We start from the raw sequence: 26,058 nt of genomic DNA on the forward strand, positions 1-26,058 counted from the left end.
TTCCTGGACTCTGGGCTGGCACGGCTGGTTCCTGATGGAGCGGCGTTGGGACTTTGGTGTCGTTGTTCTGTTGTTGGTCTGTGGTGTTCTGTCTCTATGGATCCGAGGTGTTAAGTCCGAGTCTAGCAATCACGGCCAAGGTGCCATTTAGTGTATTGTAGTGAAACCTGCGACCTTTGTATATCGTTCTGCACGGAGCAGTCTTTGGAATCAATTGATGACGGTGACCCCCTTGCAACAAGCTAGGTCTACAGCAATCAGTGAGGAGCGAAACCCTTAACCGTGAAAAATCCACTCCCTGGCGATTTGAGGTGATGGAAGCGAGATTCCCGCCCAAGCCGAGGTGTAACAAGGTAGCAGGTGAGATAGATACGGAGCGGAGACGGTGCTCTGTTGAGCCAAGCTTCTCAATTTGTAGAGACAATTCCGTTGGATTCCCAGGAGTTGTCGAACGAGAGCTCAGAGAATGTCTCTGCCTGGAGTTATGGTGACGGTCGCGACATGGGGATAATAGCGGATACAAATCGAGGGTCGACAAGGTGAGGTGGTCAAGGTAGGTCGGGCACTGGGAAAGGTAACGTAGTCTGTATCCGTAGGAGGTAATCCAAGGATAGTTTGGCTAGTGGCCTTTCAGATGTCAGCCCTGTCACTGCCCCAGCTGCAGGCCCATGTCCCATCGTGGTGAGATGCGCCAGAAGAGGTGAAGTTGTGTGTGTGTGTGTGGTTGTCTGATTGCACTGCATTTGGGCGACTCGGGTTGTGGAACAAGTGGAAGGAAGCGGCTCAGCCCAGAAAACCAGACTGCAGACTGCACCTTCCAGGTTGTAATGCGCCGTATTCGTGCAGGGGAAGGAGCAGCTCAGCAGGCCACACAGGGCGCACCTTCTTCTGGTGGGAGAACCAAGGCTCACGGGCCATAACGGCACATCACCCACTTTAACGGGGCCAAGTAACGGGTCTACGCGTCTCTGATTCGTCACAGATCTCGGACTACCGTCCCGAGCGGACCAATCGCTGAGCTGTAGTGGGGCCCCGAGCCGGCCCCCGCAGGATCCCACTCGGTTCAGCGGTTCAGCGGTGCGGATACGGGGGCGCCCGTTGATCCCGTTGCCTACGGCCCTGTTTCTTCTTTTACATGTGTACCCATCCTCTGCTATCCACGCCAACCAAGATATCCGTGATTCTAGATAATGTACCGTACAAAAAGAGCCTCAACCCCTGTCATTACATCATACAGTCACCGGCAAATACCGACCAGCCTACCGTCTCACTGGCTCAGTGGCTCTGTTGCTGCCTTGACGCCGCACCCATTCTTCAGCCCAGACGGTACGCTAGACCCAGATGAACGGGTCTCTTTTCAATCCATTCCCGGTCTTCACGTCGCCCTACGGGCCTACGGCCTTGTTGCCGCGTCCCAATTCCCCCGTCATCCCAGTTCTTCCTCTCTCCCACATAGGTACACTTGTCACAGGGGTCATCGATTGGAAGGCCATAGGTTGATGGCTGAGCACAGGCAACAAAGGCCAATGTCCCTGGAATTAACCTTAATTTGACCAAAACCATGCCATATAAGCTGCCACCTCCTCCCCGCTAGTATAGCGTCTATCCTGCTCATCCAACCGGACGCTATGGCTGTTGATCGTCTGTCAGACGAGCCGTGATTGGCGATGCCGGACTTTGAAAGGCTCTGTCCCGAGCTTTTGAGGGCTCAACGTTGCTTGCTGTAGCTTTATGTCGCGCATCGTCGTGGCTTGGTCTTCATCATAGTCTAAGACCCAGGAATAGCTTCTGCCTAGAGACTCGCAGGGCGTCGCAGGGAGAAACATTCGTACAAACGTATTGGGAATCTCAGTCTTGTAAAAACGATATAATTGAGTCTGGATGGGCGACGACTTCGAGAAGGGCTTCCTCTCAACGAGACAACTCAAGTTCACAAATCTTACTAGTGTATCGTTTCCCACTCACCATCCGTGATTGAGCATCTCTCGAGATGGTGCTCAAAACCTTACTCCTTGCCCTCGCGGCAATCTCTTTAATCACTGCCTCCCAAGCCAATCCCTGCCCGCCATTAGGGCCGACGTTACCCCCCTCCAAAACACCAAGCAACTCGACAATAGTACAGGAAACCATCCTCCAAATCCAAGAAGGCCTCGTCAACTTCACCTCCGTTCTGAACTTCACTGCAATCTCCATTGGTGTCAAGTCCATACACGAAGATGCGCCCCTCTTCGATTGGCACTACACACCTCCCGTCGCAGATAACCGCAGTGTTGCAAAGGTCGATATCGACACCGTATACCGTGGAGGAAGCATTACCAAGGTCTTCACAACCCTCACCGCTCTGAAAAACTCTCAAATCAAGGGGACCGATCCCGTAACCAAGTACCTGCCGCAACTCAAGACCGATGCCGTGAAGAATGAAGGCCAGCTCAACTTCATCCCGTGGGACAATATCACTATTGAAGACTTGGCTTCTCATGTCTCCGGGCTGGGCGGCGACAGTAGGTTTACTCCTCGTCAATCTTCCTCAACTTTACAATACTAAAAGTGTCAAGTCGCCACTGACCTCGCCGTCTTCCCCGGCGCCTGGGCATCAATGGGTCTTCCCCCTGTGTCCAACGACACCAAGCCGACTTGCTCCGGTCTCCTCGGCACCAAGCCCTGCTCAAGAAAAGGTAAGCCATATTTCCCATCTATACAATCCCATGGCGGACCTCTGACAGCATACAGACCTTCTCCACGGCCTCAACGAGAAACCCCTCGTCTTCCGCCCACACACCACCCCCGTCTACTCCAACATCGGCATCACCCTCCTCGCCCTCGCAGTCGAAGCGGCGTCCAACCAAACCTATGAAACCATCCTCACCGACACCATCCTCAAGCCTCTCGGCCTGACAAAGACTTCCATCGCCACACCGGCAAAGGACTCAAGCTTCATTCCCTTCCAGGAACCCACCTGGGGCGGCGACCTCGGCGCATATGCTGCTGCCGGCGGCATCTACACAAACACCCGCGACATGCTTACCTTCGGAACCGCGATTCTCTCCGACAAGGTCGGCATCGACACAGGTTCCTGGTTGAAGCCACGCGCCTTCACGTCCTCCCGCGGCTATTCCATCGGCGCACCCTGGGAGATCTGGACCACTTCCAATCTTCTCGACTCAGGCATCCCCATCAGCATCTACACCAAGTCCGGCGACCTCGGCCTATACACCAATGTCCTCCTCCTCATACCCGACTACGACCTCGTCATCTCCATCCTCACCGCCGGTGCCGAAGCCGCAGGCACCTTCCAGTTCCCCTCTCAAGTCATCTCCCCCGTCATCCAAGCCCTCATCCCGGCCCTAGAGAAAGCGAACAAGGAGCATGCGGCCGCAGTCTTTGCGGGAGAGTACATCGACGAGAAATCAAGCTCGACGCTAATACTATCCATCGACGACGGCCCAGGCTTGTCTCTGACAAACTACACCGTACGCGGCTTCGACGTGCTCTCTCACATCCCCAGCTACGGCGTCGGCTCCAAGATTCAGGCTTTCAACGTCAGCGGCAGGGTCTACCCCACCAACATCAGAGAGGGCGATCAATGGTCATGGCGTGCCGTGTACAAGAACCACGACGAGCCGGACGTTGGTGACAAACTTGTATACCCCGACGGCGACTGTCAGACATGGGGCTTGATCGATCGCAAGACCTACAACTACCTCGCTTTGGACGACTTCACCATCACCATTGCCGAGGATGGGTCGGCCGAGAGCATTTCGCCGCGACCGTTCGGCGTCACCCTGAAAAAGGCTTAGGCCAAGAGGTCACCAATGAGTTAAGAGCGTCATCTCAAAGACGAGAATGCATTGCCGTAACCAGCGTTTGATTAGTTTTACCTGGACATACATACCTTAGACACCACTTAGATGCATTCCCTTTGAAATTACCCATTGATTGATTTTCTGTCTACCACGACGCCATGCCATGATACCTCGAGAAACAAAAGAGGCCGTCTGCAAAGTCCAGAATGTACTGCTAAAGCCCTTGACCCTTGACCTGGTATACACTAACAAAACCAACGAAAACGAAAACGCCTGGCAACATGCCAGAAGAGTTAAAAACACATTGAAGAGAAATACCGCAAACACCGCCGCGAGCGCTCACATACGCGTAACCCTTCCCACGAACCCACCGAGTTCGTATCCACATGAAAGCCCTTTGAGAACCATGGGTGCTCTCAATCCCTCACCCAAACCTAAAACAACATCGGGATTACCAGAAGCTGCACCATCCTATGTAGTGCTGGCAGAGATTCTCCAACTTTGTCGCCTCCGTGATGAGCTTATTGACCTGGTTTATTACATCAAGCTCCTCGTTCGGCTTGAAGTCCTTGCCAGTCAACTTCTGAGAGACGCGATCGAGCACCTCGACGGCCCGAGCATTCTGGATTTCGGTGGGGTCCGGTCCGTTGTTGCCATTAACAACACTGCCCTCGTGTGCCATTGATGAGTTTGTTCTTGACCGGGAGCGCGCGACAGGGCCCCCGGGCATACCGGGATCTCCTGTGGCAAGCAGCTCCGACGGCGCCACGTCTGCGTCGAGAACAGAGGGGCGGCGTGCTCTGGCAGCTTGCGGGCCAGCAAGCGAAGTCTCGCGTTCAGATCGGAAGTTAGGTCCCGCCGGACTGGCAGCATTAGTAAGGCGCCAGGTCAGGAGAGGATCGTGAATGAACTGCGAGGCGGTTAGCTTGGAGGATTCAAGACATGGACTGGGAGAAGAAACATACCGCTTCCAAGACAGCCATCACGCTGTCCTTGTTGTCTCGCAAGACTCTCATGACATGCTCGCAGGTGATACGGAAGCTTCCCTCGATGTTGCTGACTTCCATGGCGTAGGTGAGCATGCGGGTCAGTCGGAACGGCACACGCTCTGGGTACTTCTCGCGTTTCATAGCCACTTCGAAGCAGTCGCCAAAGTCGATGTGGATGATCTTGCCTGTTACGCGGTCGAGCATGAGGTTGGACGGATGACGGTCACCAAGACCGAGAATGTATCCAACCATCGACATGACGCCCAAAGAGCGTGTGTAATTGGTGCGGCGCTCCAGCCATGCTTCTGAACTCTTACTCTTAAGCCACAATACCCGATAGAGATCCTGGCCAGTAGTATTGTCCAGTGCATAGCCGAACACTTCAACCTTCTGCATGAGAGTGAGGTTGTCGTAGTCGGGAGCCATCTGGAGCATGATGCGATGCTCGATATTAAGGAGAATCTTCCTGCTTTCACGGTATTCCCTTATTAGCACGTGAAGAGTGTCACTGTTGGGCACCCAGCCCAGCAGACCCGAGTTTTGTGACAACGGGATAGCCGGGTATCGTTGGATGTTCAAGTGACGCTTGTAACATTCAGAATCGTTCGCCAACAAGGTATTGCACAAACCGAACAACTGCATAACTCGTTCGTCTTGGCGAATATCCTCGTGGCCCTTGAGCAAAAAGGCGTATGAAACACCATCGCTGCCGCTAATGTTGAGCTTGCGAGGCCTCTGCTTACTATTAATAACAGTAAAGGTACCCTCAAACTCCATGATGCGGACAATGGGTTGACCACTGCGGTAAGTTCCAGGCACAGCGAGATCAAGATCCTTGGCGGCCAGTAGCTTGGGCGAGCAGTAAGGTAGCTCAAGCGTAGTGAGCTGGGGCAACTGTCGTGAGATGCGCCGGAATACTTGATAGTAGAGATCCCAAGCCTGATTGAGATCATTGACGTCTCTGCTGGCCTCGTACTGACGACACCACTCGCGAGCCTCGGTGAGATCTCTGCCAAAGGCTTGCGTAAAGGAGATCTCGCGAAGAGTCTCTGGACCGCGCTCGAGTTGATCATGAAGAGGCTCGAGAGTGGCAAACATGCCTTCGATGTTATGATCACCAAAGTACAGTCGCGATGCCTCCTCGAGACCCTCGTGCCATTGTTCATGCCAAAGAACCGCGACCCTGATAAGCTCGTGGCTGACAATGTCGGCTTGGGAAACGAGGTTGGCGCTGTGTTGACGCATACTATCCATAATCTGAGCAGCAGACCTCGAACGGCGGGTGTTTTGCGAAGATTTCATCGCTACCGTCAGCGGGTAGACCAGCGCCTGCGGATGAGCCCTACCAACATCTGCGAGGAGGCTATGAATCGACTGCTGAACGCGGCGCGTCGGCTGGTTGATTCGAGCGATGAGCTGGGGAATGACTTCCAGCCAGGTGTCGACGCTGACATTGGTGAAACCTTCAGTGACGGCGGCATTAACATCGGCACTGGCACCATGCGTGAACCACAGTGTCAGAAGGCGGAGTGTGTCCTGCAGAGAGCTTCCCGCAGACAGCGCGATTGACTTGAAGAAGCCTCTGACAGCCGGAACCACATGCTCAACAACCATGTGATCAGTTCTCTCACCACGAGTAGACAAGGCCTGGACAATCTCAAAGTTGGCCAGAGCCCAAGCGTGCCAAGCCTTGTACCAGCGCGGGTTGTACTTGGTAGCCTGCGAGTACGAGGTTAAGATATCCTGGACGTGCTCGTACTGCCAGTTCTCCTTGTTCAGGTCGATGAGCCATTCACCCTGGCGCAGGTAGCACTTGGCCAACAGAACGGTCTGGTCGTAGAGCGCCTTTTGAGTCTGAGGATTCATCAGACTGGGGTCGATCTGGTGCGGGAATCCGTAGTCACTCGACAAGTCCATTCCATTGGGAGCCTGTGCCGTGAGATGCGCCTTAGTCGCCTCGTAGCGGTGCGCCGAGTCGTTTGTAAACTTGCGCAGGCAGTACAAAGTGCGCTCAGCAATGCCAGAGGTACGGAACGCGGGCTGCTGACCGACTTCCCACTCGTACTTGAGCATAGCATAGATGACCTGCGATGGGATGTTTCGCGGCATGGCGGCGTTCGGCTGCTGTCTCTCGTTCCAGTAAGGGATCAAGGTCTCCAGCGGAGCCTCGACACCAATGATTGACTTCAGAGACTTTTCGGCCAGGCCCATGCGACCAGACTTGCGGCAAAGGTTGGCAAACTTGATCCACATGTGCATGTTCTCCGTGGGCGTAATGACCAGATTGCGAAGGCGCAGCATTCTCTGCCAAACCTCCACGTTGCGCTGGCATCCCTTGAGTCTCGTCTCCCAGGTGCGCCGCATTGTCGCCTTCTTTTTGTCGTCTGTCTGCTTGTAGACGATGAGCTCTTCTAGCTCGGCCAGCATTTGGACTCTGACGACGACCTGATACGCGCGATTGTACGACTCACTAACCAACGCACTGAGCTCGGTATCAAGTCCCTCTCGAGCTTGCTGCACGCAATTGACAGCTTCCCTAAACTGATTGCGGTGCAGGGCGAGAATAGCGCCAAAGAAGGAACGATCAGTAGAGTATCGCTTCATGGATTGCAAGTAGTTGTCCATAGAATCCCACTTGCTGAGGCCCCATGCGGCGGCTGTTGCGAGCGGCGCAATGAGGCGCTGTACGTCGGGCGACGAGTTGGCCCAGGTTGTGCCTGCAATACCAGCAAGAGCTTCCCACTCGCCGAGAGCGTGTAAGCACCGCATTTTACCCATGATAATCTCGACAGGAACGGGCTTATCTTCCGGAACTTCCGACTCGCGCTTCGAGTAGAAAGCAAGAGCTTCCTCCCATCTCTCCAGCTTTTCGAACCACGTCTCTCTAAGTTGAATCCCCTCTTTGTAAAGTTGTGCTTTACGGAGGATACCGATGGCTGCGTCAGACTGCTGGAGTTGGTTGTTGATCACAATAAGAGCTTCAACCGCACCGCTGCTCTGGTCCTGCAAGAACTCCAACTCCTTGTAGTGAAGCGCCTTGGCGTAAGCGTGGCAACGAGCAGCCTCTCGACCGAGAACTCTGATGTCGATGGGCAGGGCCTTGTCGTCGTGTTCCATAAACTCGGCGAGGTTGAGCAGGAGGCCGAGCAGATCAGGGGGTACGTTCTCCGACTTGATGGCGCTCTCGATGTTTTGAATCAGCTCGTCTTGGAATTGTTCGTAAAGCTCGCTCCAGCAAGACACGAAGGCGGAGTTGAATAGCTCGCGGGCCAGCGGAAGGTATGAGCTAGCGAGGGCGGCACACGCACGGAGCGCGTGGTTGGGTGATTCGGTGAGCAAGGTCGTGGAGAATCTACGAAGCCATTCCTGCCAATCCTCCTTGGTTGACTTGCCCTTCGTATCCCACGCCTGCTTGAGATGAATGGCATTCATCTCTAACTTCTTCGCACCCAGATCCGCAAAGGCTGCCTGATCATCGACCCGGTCGACAAAGCGGTCACCGCCGCCGAGATCCTGCGGGAGTACCTCGCCCTTTTGGAGCTTGTTGACAAGCAAGTCATAATTCTGGTGCTGGATCTGGTGCAGGGCGAGAACCTTGTTGACCGTGCCCATGAAGTGAAGATAGTCTTTGCCGAGTTGCTGGATCAAGGCGCATAGCGTGTCTAGAGCTGCGATCCGCAGGGCAATATCCCCACTGCCGAGAATTCGAGTGAGGGGATGGATAATCTTTGCGGCGTAGTCGTTCAAGTTGACCTGATACGTAATCTTGCCAATCGTCTCAATCGCCTGCTTTCTCAACGGAGGGGGCTGCCCTTGCTTCTCGAACGTTCTGACAATAACAGGAATGATCAAGTGCATATACTCCTCGGCACTAGATCCGAAGACAAGAAAGGCGTGGAGAACCTTTTCAGAAGGCGTGCGCCGCGTGGTGGTGTCCTTCTCCAGCACGCCAAGCATAAGAGGCAGCAAGCCTGCCAGGTAAATCTTGAACTCGCCCTCCAAGGAACGAGAGATGGCCTCCACCAGGCTCATGATAGTCGATTGTAGGTTGGTCGTGGTGTTCCAGAATTCCTGACAGATCTCGACAATTTCAGGCAAGAAGTTGCGAATGTGCTGTCGGACGATTGACACCAGAGTAGCCAGCTGGCTGAAGTACGAATCCAGGCGAGTTTTGTCTGCGGCACGAATTACGCCCAGGAAGGCGGGGATGATCCGATCAAGGAAGGACACACACTCCAAGCCAAGGGTGCGGAAGATGTTCATGATTGCCTCGATCACAGACGCATGATGACTCGAGAGGGAGTTGTCCTTGAGGATCTGCAGGAGAGCATTGATGACAACTGTCGGAAAGTACTCCTTGCTGGATGGAGTGAGACCAGTCATCATGAGAGAAATGTCCGTCATTTGCGTGGTCTCAACACGTCTCTGAGCATCCGGCCGACGCTGCTCCACTTGTTGGTACTTGTAGGGGTCCAAAGCTCCCAGAATACCCATCAGCTTGATGGTTTCCTGTCGAAGAGGTCCGCGTTGGCCTTCTGTTCGAATGATGCCTTGGAGTAGCTCCAGGAGCTGCGGATATTCCAGATAAGGCTCAATCACATATCCGGAGTTGCTGGCCAGCTGGCCGAGAGCATGCAGCGCAGCCTCGCGCTTGTTGTTTGAGCTCTGATCTTGTAGAGCTTCAATGATGAGGGGCATGAGCTTGTCCTTGTATGGCAACACTTCCTCGCCTCCGACAGTGGCAAGCTCGCCAATGGCCCTCAGGATTGTCGCAGCCACAGCAGCGCTGGGGTCATTGGCCTTGGGCAAGAGGACGGACATCATTGGGTCGACATATGGCTTGACCAGTCCTTGGGCGTTTTGAACCAACAAGCTGAGTAGCTTGGCACTCTCCTCCTTGTTTCTCGCAACATCAGAGAACTCAAGCTCGGTGAGAAGCTGGATAAGGGTCTTGCGCAAAGAGGGGATGACGTATGCCGGATTGTATCGGGCAAGACGACCAATAATCGAGATTGCAACCTCTCTGATGGCAAAGACTTCATCGTTGAGGGCAAAGAACAAGGTGCGGATGTTCTCTGCCTTGGCCAAATGCCTATCGAAACGCTCGTCGAGGGCAGCAAGGACTGTCCGTCTAATATTCGGCTCAGGGTCCGATACGCCCACAGTAAGCAATCGCTCTATCACATCGCCAACAACCTGCAGTGCATGATAACTAGTCTGGTTGACAATGGGGTCGCGCACGTAAAGCTGGCAGCAAGTAAGAGCAGCAGCCTCTCTTGTTTCTGGATCTTCATCCTCAACGTACTTCACAGCGACGTCACGGACAAACTCATTGAGAACGTGCCCCGTGAAGTCAAAGCTGCCAAGGGTGTTGAGTGCAAGCTTGACCTCTGCTTTGCGATGCTCGTAGGCCAAAGGATCTTTTGAATCCTTGGGAACAGCGGGCACAGCTGTAAGAGTGTTTGGGTGAGGGGCTCCCAGGGGCTTGAAAGGTTCTCCACAAAGGACCATGCTGAGCATATCGAGCAATCGGTTCTGGATGGTATCCTTAGCCGGCGGGATGTAGAAAGCCATATCGACGAGGGCCTGCGTCAGTTTTGGTGTCAGGTCGCATTCGAAGATTGGGTCGAGGAGAGCCTCCATGTATTTGCTGAGGGTCTGGCCAACGGCAACAGCGAGGCGACTTATGCACTCAAAGACTGCGTCGACCGAACCTCTCTTGCGAGCTGCCAAGCTAAGCCCTTCTCTGACGTGGGTCATAACACCGTCGAGATACGGGGCGATGGCGCTCTTGACCGAGTTTGCGATGTTGCCGATAGCAAGAAACGCGTCGTTCCTCTCCTTGTCCTTTTTCAGCATACCAGAGAGGTAGACCATGAACTTGTGGAGGTAACTTCGGTCAAACTCTGCGGGAGAGTAGCTCGCGAGGTCTGGGATAAGTAAGACGACGGTCTTGCGGATGGTGACGTCGCGGTGGTCCTTGTAACGCAGGACGATTTCGCAGGCTTCGGGGTAGTGGTCCTGCATGAACATGCCGCCTTGTTCCAGAAGCTCCTTCAACATAAGAAGAGAGGCGTGGATGTACTCGACGGTACCATGCTGCAGCCCGCGCATAAGTTCGGCGTAAGCCTTCTCCATCCACGTCTGCTTGAGTTCCTGGTCTCGCTCTCTAATGATCCGGAAGCATGCGGCGACGGTTTCTGCGGAGGTGGCGCGGATGAGGTGGCGATTGTCTCTCAAGCTGTTCCAGATGAGGTCCAAGACCAAGCCGACATAGTTGTACATGAGTGTAGGTGCCTGCCTGGCAAGCTCGCGCAAGACAAGAGCGGCACTGTATCGGCGTTCCTCGACTCTTTCGCTCTGCAGCCACTCGAGGGCCATCTGGGTTTCGGACTCGACCAGCTCGCTTATCATAGAACCGCCTGGCCGGCACATTTTTCCCAGAGCGATCGCGGCGGCCTGCATGGGGTTGATATCCTTGCCGCGCAGGATGGTTTTGAGGTTCTGGTTGAAGCGAGCAAACATTTTTGTCGATTGCTCGGAAACTTCAATATCGACGAGGGCATCGAGGGCGTAGACGCCGCCCAGGCGTTCGGAAGAGTCATTTCCGTGGGAGATGAGCTGGGTGATCTTGTTGTTGACCTGACCGTAGATGGTGTTGAATTGATCGAGGGGAAGGTCTGCAAAGGTGGGCTGTCAGCTCGCTGTCGCGAAAATGATATGGTGCCGAGAGGGGGATGGAAGGCTTACCTCGATGACAGACTAGCACCAGCTCTCTAAGCTGCAGCGCTGCACGCTTCCTGACTTCGTCTGAGGATCTTTGAGCTGGTTAGAAGCTGCGCAAAAGGCGAATCGATTTTGATTTTGACTTGGCGTTGGAGATGGGGGAAAGGGAAAATACCGAGACCTCAAGTCCCTGACAAGATTGTCAAGTCGCTCGAGGGCGATCTGCTGTTGGGTCGCCATGGCTCACTGGCTGGCGCACCCGAGCGTTCGAGTATCAGAATGGGAGAAACATCGACTGAGTATAGGAGGAATCGGATCGGGTCGAGGGTTTCTGGGGTTCGTGGTGCCCAGCGGTCGTCGTTTGGTGCTTGTTCGCAGTGGGTGATTGTCAAATGAGGAGTCGCGCGCGCGATGGAATGGTACACAAAGAGGGGATTGTCAAAGTGACAGCTGCACCAAATCCCACTGTCCGTTGCGATGCGAAGTGGTGGAGGTGAAAGAGAAAAAGGTGGGAGTGCTTGGGTTGCACAAACAAGGTATGTGATGAAGGAGGTCTTTGGGGATGGAAGTGACGACGGGGGGTTCAAAAGATGAATTGACAGTATGCAGTTTGCAGTGACGGAAAGTGCGACACGGGAATGGAGGGTCAACCATGGGGGAGCAACGGCGCAAGAACGGAAGGTACCTTGATGCACAGTTCCCACACGGTACCTGCCGGCTCACTCTACTGCGTACCTTAGCAGTGCTTAGCTGCCACTGCTGCCCAGATTCGACCTTGCCCCGCTATACCCCGCACTGTTCGGCCGGTCTCAGCCCCACCGTGGCACCCCCATTCCTAAACCAATTGCCCCGAAGCTTCAGCGGCTGCAGCCTGCGATGGGTGGTGGCTTTGGTGGGTGGGAGTCTCTCGGCTGACCTTCCCTCGGTTGCTACCCCTGTAGCTTCCCATTCCTAATGCTGAGTAGGTACCTAAGGTGCTATGGGACCTGTCCACTTCAACGGTTCCGTTTCCCCGTCTTCTTATCTTATCGTTCAGGAATGCGCATCCAGGTGTTTCTTCCGTCGCGACTCGAAGTCTTGGATCAAGACACCACCCGAGATTCAACATCACATCTCGCGCAACATTTACAGTACCTTAGGACACCAACGGCAAGACACAAGCAGCGAGACCACTCTGCTCTATATTGAAGTAACTACAGCATTCGCCATTCTGACTTTCGCAGTCTCGCCCACACGTCTCAACTCCATAATCCCTCCTCCCTCAACCACTCTTCACCATGGGTAACGATGGAGGATCCATTCCTAAACGTCGCGAGCTGGTCAAGGAATCCGCCCGCGCCCTCACCGTCAGCGAGCTGAAGGCAAACGTCCTCGAGTCCCTCGGTCACGCTTGGAGCAACGATCCACTGTCGAATCAACCCCTCGACAAAGGGAACATTGTGTCGGACTGGCGCGGTCGCCTATACAATTACGAATCCATCCTCCAAGGCCTCATGCCATCCGACGACAGCACCGAGTCGCCACCATCTAATTCCGAATCCCAAGAACTCACATTTGCTTCGACCGGCATCAAGTCGTTGCGCGATATTGTCAAGCTCAAGTTCCACAAGCATACACCACCAGACACCAAGAAGGATATCTGGGTCTGTCCCATCTCTCTCAAGGAGCTGGGCCCACAAGTCAAGTCCGTCTATCTGGTACCATGCGGGCATGTGTTTGCCGAGGTTGCTATCAAGGAGATTCAAGAGTCAGCATGTCCAGAGTGTAGTGAAGAGTTCAAGAGCGAGAACGTGGTACCAATCTTGCCAACCGAGGAGCGCGACCTCAGGAAACTGGTGCAAAGAATGGACGATTTGACTGCTGCAGGGCTTACACACGGCTTGAAGAAAGACAAGAAAGCTGGCGGCAAAAAGAAGCGCAAGGCAGAGGATGATGCCAAGGAAAATGGCAACGGCGACAAGCCTGAGAAGAAGAGGGCTACGGATGATGCAAAGGCTGCAAAGAAGGAGAGCAAGACGAGCAACATTAACAATCCAATGGCCGCATCATTAACAGCCAAGGTCTTGGCTGAACAAGAACAGCTCAGCAGGCGGAGGAAGATGGCATCATCAAGAGGTTGATTCTGTCCCAACTGGGAAAAGGCCATGCTGTAACGCAAATGAACAAACAAAAATGATACCCCTTGGCCCCTATTCCATGTTGCTCACCCTACGCGAAGAATCAGAGACCACCATTTGCAAGTACCGAAAAACGTTTTGGCCATTCCTAATGCATCCTTTCTACTCGGTCTAAGGCAGACGAACCTGACGCCAAGCTAAGCAGACCCAATGCTGAATTCTTCCTGGACACACGCTACGTGCCGTTGCTGCCTCTACAGCTCATCCTTGCCCTTGGGCGTAGGAGGCTCAAGGAGCTCGTCACAGGCGGCAGGAGTGCCCACCTCCATCTTGTAGACGCACTTCTCCGACTCCGTGACCTTCCAAAGCTCCTCCGTCTCACTGCAGGCCAGCCAGACATCTGTACGTCTCTGAGGGCCATTCCAGCAACCCTGGCCGTTCTCGTACCGCATGACCATGCGAAGGCCCTTGCCGAGGCTCTTGCCATCGACGCGCTCCTCGTCATCAGCCATCTCCTTGTCGATGCGGACAAAGTTGCCCATGTTGGTGTGACCGCCGCCCTTCTTCGACTTCTGGTTGGTCTTGTCCATCCAGCAGAGCTCGTACTCGTACTCGCCAATCTCGGTGCTGACGCACTTGTCCCTTAAGATGCGGAAAATGTCATCAGTGCCGTAGTCCTTCTCCAGATCCTTCTGCTCGGTCTCCAGCTGGTGCTTCTTGTCAGAGAGATCGTTGTTGGCCGAGTTGAATGCCTCGCGGGCAGCCTTAACCAGGCGAGACTCGGCACCGCCGTTGTTGTTATCAGCAATCAGGCCATTCTCAATCATCCAGACTCTGAAAGACAAGAGCTTGCCGTGGATGAACTCGCGGATGCCCTCGGGGAGGTAGGCCTCGAAGTTGTAGACTAGGCATGGTCAGCCATATTTTTTCACCATCAATCTTGTTCAAGGGTCTCGCGTACGAATGTCAGTGTCAGAAACGTCATCCTCCTCGAACTCCTTCCAGTTGATGCCTGAAGACTCGTTGTCCTCGACAAGAACCTCCTTGATGTCGGCCTCGAGGCCATCGGGCAGAGGGTCGTTGGCAAGGTTGGCAGCGTAGTCCTCCCAGCCCTTGACGGCGCGCTTGACACCCTCATCGTTGAAGTTTGGATTGTGCTCCTCCTTGAAGCGGCTGAGAATACCCTCAAGCTCCTTCACCTTGCTCTGGAGCTCGTCGCGGTGGGCAACGACATCCTCAAGGGTCTCGCGGAGTTCGGTGACGCGAGTCTTGGCCAGGTTGAGCAGAGTGCCGAGCTTTCCGCCGGATCCCTCGCCCTTGACAATCTTGCCCTTCTCAGAACGCTCAATGTCGTGCAGCTTCTGCTCGAGCTCCTCCTTGCGGGTCTCGAGACCCGCGACCTCGTCCTTCAGGCTAGTCACCTTGGCCTCGACACGACGGCGGAGCTCTCTAGACTCCTTGGCCATCGTCTTGCGTCTCTTAGCAGCCTTATCGATGGCGTCCTTACGCGCGGTTTCAACGCGACGATACTCCTTTCCGATCTCCGCACACTTGTTGGCGCACTTGAGGCCACCAACCTTGCTGTACTCCTCGCTTCCGTCGCAGCAGACGTCGTAGTCGCAGTGGCCATCGTTGACGAACATGAAAGGCACGTAGGCGCCAATGTGACCTTCGTTGGCACACCAGAAGCCCGGGAGGGCATTGGAGGTATTGGTCGTGCCTGTCAGGGAGCCGGCGAATGGCTGCTGAGGGGAGAGGGGGTCGAGGTGTGCGCAGGCAGCGGTGCCAGGCTCATCGGAGCCATCAGGACAGTCGCAGCTATTGTCATTGACCTGGCTGAAGCGAAGTTTGATTTCGGGGTGGCCTATGCACTTGAAGGAGGGCTTGAGCTCGAAGAACTTGGCGACTGCAAGGATTCATGTTAGTGACAGATCATGGACCTTCAAGACAAAGCTTCAGGCCAATTGGTCAGGTAACAAAGGAAGGGGAATGTAGAGAAAGAAACCCTGTTCCATTTCTCCCATATAAACTTGAAATGGCCTAATTGCTTCATTTGGATGAGACTTGGATGGTCGACTGCCGACTGATACTCACATTCAGGACCGACACCTCTAGGCAAGCTAGCTGCAGCGATGGGCGCAGCAGCAGACACAAAGGTGCCCAAAAGCACCATGCCGTAGCTTTGACGCATCTTGATGGTTCTCAAGATATCGAATCGGTCATCAATCCGTGCGTTTCGATCGTTGTTGTGGTATTCGTTGTGGTTGTGAAGCTGTCCAGGTCCAATCCAAAGTGACAGACTGGAGGGTTGGAAACGTGAGGTATTGTACACTATGGAGAGGAAGGTACGGGACTACTTCGTGGAACTTCCAGCTCACCCAAAACGCCTAAGGTGGGTTTGGCCGACAGGGGTGTCGGAGCTGGCGACGGGCAGCTGCAAAGACGGTCACGTGTCAATGCCTCCATGATCGGTACTGTCTGCCCCACCAGCTCTTATCACTATGGGTTCTAATTGGAGACTGCCGCCAGTCTTGAGGAAGGAGCACTGGACACTTTTTCAGCGGGAAGGATCAGTACGTACCTGCCGAAGCGACGAAGAAGGTACGTATCTTATCCAGATACCCCTCCATCCAGTACGCGGGGCACAATGACTTTGCAGCATTTTTGGTCATATTGAATTTTCGTAGCCTAGACATCTTCAATATCGGAGCAAACCTCCGCGTCGACCACCACCGAGGCCTGCAAGGTGTTTGCGAGACACACAGACCCGTCAACATGGCTTCCTCAAGCTCCTCCACTACACCAGCAGCTCTGAATGCTCTGTCGGACACAGCTGTCGTCTTGATGCAGCAGTTGGAGGCTGTTCTCCAGAACATCAACAGTGGCAAAGACACCCCTCAGCAGATTGATACCTCGTCCGTCGATGCCTTTGCTCTCGCTCGTGATTCAGCTACTCTGATCAAGGCGCACTCAACCAAGATTTCCGTTCTCATCATCAACGAACCCTTCACACCCTCGGCCGTCATCAAAGTCCTCCGAGAACTCGTTGGCGGCCCGATTCCCGGCATCGCCACCGCAGGCCAGGCTTGTGACGCAGACCGATATACGGCTACTGTTCGGAAAGATCTGGCTTGGAAATGTTACACTGTATTGAAGGAGCTCCGCGGTCTGGTTGAGAAGATCCCTAGGGATGGCAAGATTCTGTCAACAGCGCAAAAGTCAGGCTCCACGGGTGCACCTGGCAAGGGCAGTATGGCTGCCACTGGTGTTATTTGGTCGGCTTGCGACGATCTGGTGCAATTTGCCACCGGAGGTATCGGCGGCTGCTTCATCAAAAAGGTTGAAGAGTTCAGGGCGACGCTGAAGGATGTCATGGAGGAGCTCAAGGAGTGGGGTGACGAAGAGCCGGAAGACGACGAAGACGATGACGACGACGACGATGATAATGATAATGCCGTAAATGATGCGGACCACGATTCGGCCCTAGGTTCCATGATGCCCTCGGCGCAGGAAATGATCGACGACATGATGGCGAACCAGGGGACGATTCCTCGCGACGACCCCGACAAGATCCGCGAGCGTCTCGAGTCCTGTCTGAAGCGCGTGAGACTGACAACGCTGCTCTATCAGGCCATCATCAAGCGACGACTCAAGACACTACCCTCCCTTCCCGCCGAGAACTCGGATATCCCTAAGCGTCTGGACGAGTCGATGCGGGTCCTCAGGAAACTCCCGCACATGTTCGACGAGCTTGCCGGCGCATTCTACGAGCTCTCACCTGATGAAATCGATCGAGTAATGAAGCTGTGCTTCGATGAGATCGTTGGGCTTTCGGAACTTCTCAAGTCACCTTGGACTGGGGAAAGCGATGAGTTTTCCCAGTGGGTTGGCAAGTTCCAGGCTGAAATCAAAAAGGGTTGAGCCGCCCAATTCGGCCTGCACACACCCAACCATGTGTTCATATTCAGCTACACACGGGAGCTGGCGCGGCCTCGCCCTTCATCCGCCTCTTCCACGCGGGTATAAACTTGCCTTGCGTCTTATGAAGGTTTGGTTGACGAGCATGAAACATGTTCACTTCGCCTTACCTGATAGCTGCGACAAGACTTTGATTGGTCAGTTGACGCCAAGCTGACTGTCAGTCGCCGCTCGTGAGGGTGCCAGTCTAAGACATTATGACTTGGAGTCTTTGAGGGGAAACGTCACCTGTTAGTGTGGGGGAGCAGCGCGGTCACGAGAAGACGGCCAGTCATCCGTTACTTTGTGTAAATATTGCACATGGCCTGCAAGCCAGCTGCCTGGTTATAGTACGCCGTAGATGCGACCTTTATAAAGTCGCCGGGCCCCTATAGCAGAGATGAATATCATAATCAAGATATGCACACAGAGATGGATCCGGAAAGGGGACCAGGCAATGCGCCAGGCGTGCCCAAGAGCGACCGTGGTCTCAAAATTGCCGTACGGTTCACTTAACTTATTCTGTATAACGTGGTCATCCTGCGCTGACGCAGTCTAGATTGTTGCCGTGACCTTGAGCAGCAAGATTGCTCATATCGCCACCGACATCTTGACCCTTCCATACAACCGCTTCTATCAGCAAAACACCTTGCTACCGATATTAGCCATCGCCAAAGCTGTTGAAGATCGCGAATCCGACGAGGAAATTTCAGCACAACTGAAGCGATGGCGAGATCGAAAGTTGAGCGAATTTCAGCTCGTTCAAGTTGCTGTAAGTCGCCAACGCCTTCGCTCTGCGGGATCATGTACTCACTCCTCGCAGAGCACCTTGATTTCAGCTGCCGTCATCGGTTGCTTTTCATGGCCGCCTCCCGACTCATTGCACTGGCTCAGCCCAGCATTTTGGCACGCGAGCATCTCCTTCTCCCTCTTTTCCATCCTCCTCGCTGCCTCCGAGCAGTTCATCTTTCAGACTCTTCATCGATCCCCGACGCCGCGTAATGTTGACAAAGACCTCGCCATGATCCTTTATATACGTCGCAGCAGAACTGTCGAGCCCATGCACTCGCCACTCGAGGAGGTGCCTCCCATCCCGCAGATCCGTGCCATCAAGATTAAGAAGAAGGGCGGGTGGATCCCAAAGGAGATGCCGTTTGTAGAGGTTCGGTGGAACATGATCTTCACGTGGCAGGCGCCTATGATGTTAATGGCCTACTCGGCCATTTGCTTCCTCGGCGGATTGACGGTGTACGTTTGCGCGCCATTGTATGACGGCCAGGGATGGGTTGGAGCAAGCAAGGTTTGATCACCCTGTTCGCTCTTTTTCACGAGCATCACTGACCAACCCAGGCCGCCGTGTTTTACCTCGTCAGCTTCTTTTTGTGTGGCATCACTTTCATCTGGTGCGCATTTTGGGCATATCGGTTTGTCGACTTGGAGGATCCCTAGATGCTTCGGTCGCCGTGGCATGCAACATGAAAAGGCATCAAGATGATGTGAGCTGGGGTCAGATGCTGTGAGTAGCATCCGATGCTAGCCACACAGTCGCCGAATGACTCACGCCGTCCCTGGAACACACCTTGGTTGGCGACGATTTAGACTGTATTGGAGTACTTCATAACAGCACGTTAGACACATCACCGCATAGACTCAATCCCTTAATCTAGAAACCAGTTTTGACAGCATTCACCTATTATTCTGTCCAGCGTGTTATAGGAAATCTGTCACAAATCATTCAAGAAGACATCAGGAAAGATGTCTTGCTCAATTGAAGAGATTGTCAAACACTATGAATTTGATCCAACGATCATTCAACGCATCGCAACGCGAACATCCAAACCTGCACTTTCCATCGAACCCCCAAACCCCGAGTGGCCACAACATTTCCAAGACATTAAGTCTCTCATAGAGAACGCCATCGGTTCTGTAGCTGTCAGCATAAGCCATGTCGGCTCGACATCGGTGCCAAACCTCCCCGCCAAGGACGTCATCGACATTGACCTCGCCGTCGAGAACCCGACGGATGAGGCCGCCTACGCGCCCGCACTTGAGAAGGCCGGCTTCCAGTTCCTCTTGCGCGAGCCCGAGTGGCACGAACATCGCTTCTTCGCCATGCACAGGCCGTTTTCCTGTAACCTACACGTCTTCAAAGTCGGGACGGCCGAGTTGGCCAGACATCTCATCATGAAGGAGTGGTTGATTGAACATGACGATGACAGAGATCTGTATGCAAAGACCAAGACGGAGGCCGCAGGCATGAGTAACTCGCTGGGTGAGACTGTGATGGAATATAATTTTAGGAAAGAGAACGTCATCCGTGCTATCCTTGAACGGGCATTCAAAGCCAAAGGATATCTCCCGTAGATAGGCAGGTTTGTCGTTCGAGATGAGCTAGCGTATGTCCGTTGCGAAAAGGCAAACAACAAGTGGGAGAAATGATCCACTTTGACACAGCGAGTCCATAGTGTATAGTGAAACTTCATCCAATTCTTCTCGTACAATAAAATCCTCTAGATCCCGTCAAGCAAAAATGGAAGCTGGTCCAAAAAGACGCCGAAAGACATGCGAAAGCCAGGCAGCCTAGATCAAGCGCCTACGAAATACAGTCCCAGAAAGATGGGGTGAGCAAGTTCGGCCTACTGATGCAGTGCACGCAGGAATTCGATATCTTCGCAATAGATTTTAGTCGACCGAGCATCTTAACCTAGAAGCGACGAGACTGAATCATCGAGAACCACTGTACGTGACGGTTTAGCCTTGATCATTACATTTCACGTTCATAGAGATTGTCATGAAGCTTCTGCGGGCGCAATGAACCAATCGAAAGATCATGGACATATGTCATAGTACTTACGCGGTACCGTCTAAGAACGGCTCTTCATGCCCTGCCGTACTAGCTCCATACGACTTAGCCGGTATAGTTAAGTGTAAATGGCTCTTGAGCTCATGGCGAAATACAAGAAACATCGCCTTTTGACGAAGTTTTGAGTAGCCCCCTAACAGGTTTCAATCGCTCTATTACTATTTCACAGAGCTCTCTCTCAGGAGCCGCGACAGTAGTCTAAGTTGTCTATGTTAGGATTACAGGAATCTAGACAGACCATCTGCTCACCAAGACGTGGCTTGTGGCATGCGTCAAAGATTACACCCAGAGCTTGAATAAAAAGAATCAGGTTAATTTTGCTTTGATGGGCTCGAGAGTCTACAGCAACTCGTTTGGACACTTCCCAAGCCTTTTCCGCCTTTAGAGTGTATAGTTCTTATAATCTAGTAAGAGTCATCATGTTATTGGTATGGTCAACGAAAGGGAGTCTCATCGTAAACTTTGGTTCCCCATATCTATCTAATGACAATTCTATGGGCCTATGACTAACCTCAGTAAGCCCCGCCTACTCTTCTCGGTCTGTCCAAGACCGACAGGAACATGTCTTGCCTGTTTACAAGTAATACGGACCGGTCGTACAATACTGTATTTGGCCGAATGAGACTACGGCCCACCCTTGAAAGCTAGCAGCAGCGAATACGCGGCAGTACGGTAGGACCGTTGCGGTTAGTGAGTCTCCCAGCTGTCCGAAGGCCGAAGGTCTTAACAGGACCGAACCGGTGTTTTCTTGAATAGTCCGAAGTGTTTCACAGCTATTTCTCCTCATGCTTACAAGCGGCGCGCTTGACTCGGAGCAACCAATGGAAGCCAAAAGCTGGCCGGTGCGACCACCGCCACACGGGAATCGGCTCCTAGTCTTGACGTCACTAATGCCACAGCGCTCTCGTAAAGCCCGAAATGGATGTCGGCTTGCGGGCCATACCCATCGCCGAGTTGTCGCGCCCATCGAGATGCCATCACCGTGTACATCGCGGCGCATATCGAGCACAACGTTTCAATTCATATCCTACTAATGCTATAGATACCCTTCATCACCCAGCAGGCCTGGCTAGCAGAGTGGCTTGTCCAAGCTACACAGTTTGCAAACGCTCTCACCAGCACGCCAATCTACTATTCAACTGCACCACTCCCAATCACATGTCTTCCCTCAAAGTTCTCATCTCAGGTGGAGGCATTGGCGGCCCGGCCCTTGCGTTCTGGTTGGCGAAGCTCGGCCACGATGTAACCATCCTTGAGCGATCCCCTTCCCTTCGCGTTCAGGGTCAACAAATCGACCTTCGAGGCCAAGGAGTTACTGTTGTGCGCCGCATGGGACTCGAAGGACTTATCCGCGACAAGGTGGTAAACGAAGCTGGCGTCCGATTTGTCAACGGCAAAGGGAAGACACAGGCTACCTTTGAAGCAAACAAATCTGGTGTTGGCAAGCAGGGCTTTACATCAGAATTCGAGATTATGCGCGGCGATTTGGTTCGGCTGCTTTTCGATAAGACGACTGCACTTGGAGTGAAGTACAATTTTGGTGTCAAGATCGAGACGTTCGAACAGGATGCAGGCTCGGTAACGGTCCACCTGTCAGACGGAACCACGGACACATTCGACCTGCTGGTCGGAGCTGATGGTCAGGGATCCAAGACGAGACGGCTCATGCTCAGCCCTGGCGAGAAGGATCCGTTCTATCCTCTTGGCGTGCATATGGCCTTTTACACCGTCCCGAAATGGAAGACGGACGACAACTACGCCACGGTGTGCGTGTGCCCCAAGAAGCGTGTGCTCTTTTCCAGAAACGACAATCCTGAGACGACCCAGGCATACCTCGCCGTGTGTCCACCAGACAAGGAGACGGAGAAGCTTCTCATCCAAACGGAAAGAAGCCGCGATCTTGTACGGCAGAAGCAGGTGTGGTCAGAGCTCTTCAAGGATGCTGGCTGGCAAGCCGACCGCTTTTGCGATGCGCTCAACGAAGACGGTGTTTCTAACGACTTTTACTGTGTCGAGATTGGACAGATACGCATGGGCAAGTGCTACAAGAACCGCGTGGCCCTTCTTGGAGATGCGGGATATGCACCCAGCGTCTTGACGGGCCGGGGCACGACATGTGCGTTCATCGGTGCCTACGTGCTCGCTGGCGAGATCTCCAAACACTGCTCGGGGTCTTCAGGGAAGGCGACGGACGGTATTCCTGCCGCCCTCGAGTCATACAACAATGAGATTTTGGAGCTCATGAAGGAAGTTCAAGACATTGGTTTTAAGCCGTCCTGGGTCTACCCCAACTCGTCGTGGGTCATTTCAATTCTGTACACGATCTTGTGGTTGGTGTCGACTTTAAGGATCGACAAGATTCTACAGCGACTCCAATCAGACGATGTGCCGGGCTGGCAACTTCCTGATTATTCTGGGCTTGCGTACGCCGAAGAGAAGGAAGCCAAGAAGCTCGCTCATTGAAGGGAATTGTGGGCAAGCGAGGATGAGTTGTGGCGTTTTGTCGTGGTCTGACTTGAATTGGCGTTTATGAGGACTCAGCGGGTTGAGAATTTGCACCATTGAGTTTGTAGTATCACAGCTTGACTCCAATCATATTACACACTATATTTCTTGTTGCTGCATGGTTGAGTAAGAGTGTCACGTTGTAATGGGGAAGCAAGAGTGTTCTGGGCTCAGCTTACCAGAGACAATGTCGTGATACAACTGTAGCCTCCGCGCCACGGCGAACATAGCCACCACGCTTTATCGGGTGAATTGCACTCAACCTCAGGACGCGTGGTAGATCAGCTGACCTGTATTCCATGCAGTTTTAGGAAGTAGACTGTATCGCTAGTTGAGTCCTAGCAACCCCAACGACTCTACAAAGATGTCGCCTTCTGAGGTCGACTTTTTGCGATTTTGCAGAGAGCGAAGGGACAATCGGCTGTCAGATGTAACAGGCAGTTAGGCTGGTTCCACTTTTGGATCCCCAGGGCAAGAGTGCACACGTACGCGCAGTCCTTCGCCATCCTAAGACAAAAATCATTACAACACCACCAAATCACAAAAATATCACCCTAGGATGGTGTGAATAGCTTCACATGCATCCAAACATACTGTGAGGCATTGAACCACACCCGATTTGAACGGATAACCTTTCGATAGAGCCAAAGCTGGAGTCGAACGCGCTACCGTTGCGCCAGCGGTCCTTGTTGGGACACTGGGCGAGATGAGTGACTAGGACGGTTCCAACGAGCAAAGCGGGGACACGAAGCGGGGAACACAACTTCAATGGATCTCATATGCATACAAAGGTAAGTGGGTCAACCAAATGAGGAGTTGTCTTCTCGCATTGTTGCCTGACACAAGAAGTGAGACCGCCCCATCTTTACGAAGATAGAGTGTGGTAACCACTTTCTCGAGCACACCCTACTCTTTGACTTCCAGGTTTTTCAAAGATCAGTTAACGTAATGCTCAGGTATTACTGTGGAAGAAGACTTGTTGTTGTTGGGGTTGCTGACTTCGTTACTGTAAGGTAGTTAGGAAATGAAACTCAATTCAAAGTAGGTGGCAGTCAGTACTTTCCTTGCACAAAAGTTTAGTCTTCAGCTTATGAGAAAAACTTTATATGACTATGGAACGTTCCATTTGCCTTGAGAAGGCCAATGTGATTAGAGGTCTCTTCTATGGCCGGCCTGATGCGGCCGATGTAGCGAATTACCGGCGCTCGATGGAACAGGTGCAAGTCCCTGGTGATAGGCTCAATCTCGCATTTTCAAAATTAGGAGTTGTACAACAATGGTGACATGCGAGACCAAAAAAGCTTGAGGCCTTTTGCAAGTCATCATCATTCACACCAGACCAAGTACATTGCATCAGCTGCCAATTGGATTTGCTAGCGACAACTAGAATTTTCTCTCTTTACGCTGTGGCGTGACTTTACTTAACAAGTCGCCTTAAGAAGAACCCATCCAAATGCGATTGGCGTTCTTCTTGTTGGCGCTTCCGTCCTTCAAGGAAAAGGGTTGCCAACGCCACCGCTATCACCAGCATTGCTCATCTCATTGAGGCCTGCAGGGAGTGATAGGAGGAGGGTTTTGGTCGCTCTCTTCGTCAGAATTGCCAGTCCCATCATCGGCAGAAGTATCAGCGCTTTTCTTGTCGCCTGCTTCATCACGAATGTCTGTCTTATCGTTGGCGGAAGTACCAGTGTTGTCCTCGTTGCCTCCTTCGCCTAACTTGAGCTTGCCTGCCTTCGAGGAAGGAGAAGGGCTTTTCTCAGGAATAGTGTCGCTGCCAGTTCTCCCATGTTCGTTGTACCTCCCACTGGCATGACGATAGTTGGAATTTTGAAGGTTGCCCTTGGCGTCACGGTCGAAGGCAAATTCTTCTATTTTCTCCCTCTTTGCAGCCTGCTCTTGCGTTTCGGGCGGCCTCTCTGTGTCTCCAGCGGCAAAATCCATTACATGTTTGTAGTGGGCCCTGTTGGGATTGATTCGCTTTCTGTCATCGTCGCCGCCGCCGCCGTCATCACCGCCGCCGTTGTTGCTCAAGCCCGGGGCTGAGGTAGGGTTCGAGGTTGAGGTCTGGGCCTGAGAACTCATAGTGAAAATGGTATTGCTGAGCGGAGACTGAAGCTTTGATGGTAAGGTACGAGATAGTGGCAGTGTGTGGAGTGGATTGTGAACGAGGAGTACGTGTCGAAGTTTTCCCATGTTTGGCGAGGAAGTCATCCTTTTATATCAGTATCTAGTCTCTGCGTCTGCTGTGTCCCCGATGTGGAACACATATTCTAGTCTAAAGCATGGAAGTTGAACGCCATACTAAGTTCATTCTTGAAAGACTTGCGAGTGAGTCTTGTAATCGCTCCTTTACCTCTTGGACAGAGTTGCTGTCATGAGCGCCACATACCGTCCACTAGATTGGACTCGTGTTGCTAGTTTCCTCAATACTAGAATTATGTACAACCACACCTCAACAGGGGGGCATTTGACAAACTTCACATGCAACGAATATTCAGCTTAAAGCAGTGGGTAGATACGTAGACTGTTCTCTTTTAGCTGTGTGCAAACTCTGTTCGCCACAGCTGTGATTGAACGCAGCGAGTCCATCATTCCTAAGTGGTTGCAACACGACTTTCTTCCTTTATCTTTCCAAACGTGATTGCTTCTGCATAAATGACTGGATAGCTTCTTCATTGTTCACTGTAGCACATACGCAATTGAAACAGCGCAAGAGGGTTGCTTTGTAAACAATCGGGGCATGGTCACATAAATGCTTTAATATCTTTGAACATAACTCACGGTCCTAGCTGGCATAGTGCATGCTACACGACCTGGCTCCTTCTGAACACGGGTCATTGAATCATCATTTCATCTTGGCCGATTTCTTTGGATGCAAAAATAACGCTGCATGAATCACGTGGTCATGTTTGCCATGTCAAAGGAGAGTGTTCATACTTGGACAGGCCTAGACAAGTATACGGTACACCACGTGACCGGAATTGTACTACTTCAAACCTTGTCTTCACCCAGGACCAGGTCTCAACTCTCGAATGTGGAACCGTTTGCAGGCTCGTGAACTTTCCTCACTTGAACCAGCAGAAAAGGGGATCATTTGG

General features: G+C 52.9%; 10 protein-coding genes across 10 annotated transcripts; 6 read left to right on the forward strand and 4 right to left on the reverse strand.

The window, feature by feature from the left end:
• Positions 1 to 1,314: 1,314 nt before the first annotated feature.
• On the reverse strand, positions 1,315 to 1,563 carry CPAR01_00592 (uncharacterized protein; the record flags this gene model as incomplete). The annotated part of the gene is made up of 1 exon (XM_060484882.1): positions 1,315 to 1,563. The coding sequence occupies one exon, from the start codon at positions 1,561 to 1,563 to the stop codon at positions 1,315 to 1,317; it is 249 nt and encodes an 82-aa protein (XP_060355739.1).
• A 427-nt stretch (positions 1,564 to 1,990) lies between these two features.
• Positions 1,991 to 3,797, forward strand: CPAR01_00593 (beta-lactamase; the record flags this gene model as incomplete). The annotated part of the gene is made up of 3 exons (XM_060484883.1): positions 1,991 to 2,501; positions 2,556 to 2,675; positions 2,731 to 3,797. The coding sequence occupies 3 exons, from the start codon at positions 1,991 to 1,993 to the stop codon at positions 3,795 to 3,797; spliced, it is 1,698 nt and encodes a 565-aa protein (XP_060355740.1).
• Positions 3,798 to 4,254: 457 nt separating this feature from the next.
• CPAR01_00594 (FAT domain-containing protein) lies at positions 4,255 to 11,758 on the reverse strand (the record flags this gene model as incomplete). The annotated part of the gene is made up of 4 exons (XM_060484884.1): positions 4,255 to 4,713; positions 4,769 to 11,472; positions 11,543 to 11,610; positions 11,694 to 11,758. The coding sequence occupies 4 exons, from the start codon at positions 11,756 to 11,758 to the stop codon at positions 4,255 to 4,257; spliced, it is 7,296 nt and encodes a 2,431-aa protein (XP_060355741.1).
• Positions 11,759 to 12,795: 1,037 nt separating this feature from the next.
• CPAR01_00595 (uncharacterized protein) lies at positions 12,796 to 13,638 on the forward strand (the record flags this gene model as incomplete). The annotated part of the gene is made up of 1 exon (XM_060484885.1): positions 12,796 to 13,638. The coding sequence occupies one exon, from the start codon at positions 12,796 to 12,798 to the stop codon at positions 13,636 to 13,638; it is 843 nt and encodes a 280-aa protein (XP_060355742.1).
• Positions 13,639 to 13,889: 251 nt separating this feature from the next.
• Positions 13,890 to 15,826, reverse strand: CPAR01_00596 (glucosidase II beta subunit-like protein; the record flags this gene model as incomplete). The annotated part of the gene is made up of 3 exons (XM_060484886.1): positions 13,890 to 14,539; positions 14,597 to 15,541; positions 15,730 to 15,826. 3 exons carry the CDS (start codon positions 15,824 to 15,826, stop codon positions 13,890 to 13,892), a joined length of 1,692 nt encoding a protein of 563 aa, XP_060355743.1.
• Positions 15,827 to 16,410: 584 nt separating this feature from the next.
• CPAR01_00597 (uncharacterized protein) lies at positions 16,411 to 17,556 on the forward strand (the record flags this gene model as incomplete). Its single annotated transcript, XM_060484887.1, has 1 exon — positions 16,411 to 17,556. One exon carries the CDS (start codon positions 16,411 to 16,413, stop codon positions 17,554 to 17,556), a length of 1,146 nt encoding a protein of 381 aa, XP_060355744.1.
• A 456-nt stretch (positions 17,557 to 18,012) lies between these two features.
• CPAR01_00598 (uncharacterized protein) lies at positions 18,013 to 19,041 on the forward strand (the record flags this gene model as incomplete). The annotated part of the gene is made up of 4 exons (XM_060484888.1): positions 18,013 to 18,093; positions 18,152 to 18,364; positions 18,416 to 18,892; positions 18,943 to 19,041. 4 exons carry the CDS (start codon positions 18,013 to 18,015, stop codon positions 19,039 to 19,041), a joined length of 870 nt encoding a protein of 289 aa, XP_060355745.1.
• Positions 19,042 to 19,347: 306 nt separating this feature from the next.
• Positions 19,348 to 19,956, forward strand: CPAR01_00599 (uncharacterized protein; the record flags this gene model as incomplete). The annotated part of the gene is made up of 1 exon (XM_060484889.1): positions 19,348 to 19,956. One exon carries the CDS (start codon positions 19,348 to 19,350, stop codon positions 19,954 to 19,956), a length of 609 nt encoding a protein of 202 aa, XP_060355746.1.
• Positions 19,957 to 21,613: 1,657 nt separating this feature from the next.
• CPAR01_00600 (oxidoreductase) lies at positions 21,614 to 22,918 on the forward strand (the record flags this gene model as incomplete). The annotated part of the gene is made up of 1 exon (XM_060484890.1): positions 21,614 to 22,918. One exon carries the CDS (start codon positions 21,614 to 21,616, stop codon positions 22,916 to 22,918), a length of 1,305 nt encoding a protein of 434 aa, XP_060355747.1.
• A 1,581-nt stretch (positions 22,919 to 24,499) lies between these two features.
• CPAR01_00601 (uncharacterized protein) lies at positions 24,500 to 25,042 on the reverse strand (the record flags this gene model as incomplete). Its single annotated transcript, XM_060484891.1, has 1 exon — positions 24,500 to 25,042. The coding sequence occupies one exon, from the start codon at positions 25,040 to 25,042 to the stop codon at positions 24,500 to 24,502; it is 543 nt and encodes a 180-aa protein (XP_060355748.1).
• Positions 25,043 to 26,058: the final 1,016 nt, after the last annotated feature.

This window comes from Colletotrichum paranaense (genome assembly GCF_030867605.1).
Source record: "Colletotrichum paranaense strain IMI 384185 chromosome Unknown Scaffold_1.1, whole genome shotgun sequence".
NCBI lineage: Eukaryota > Fungi > Ascomycota > Sordariomycetes > Glomerellales > Glomerellaceae > Colletotrichum > Colletotrichum paranaense.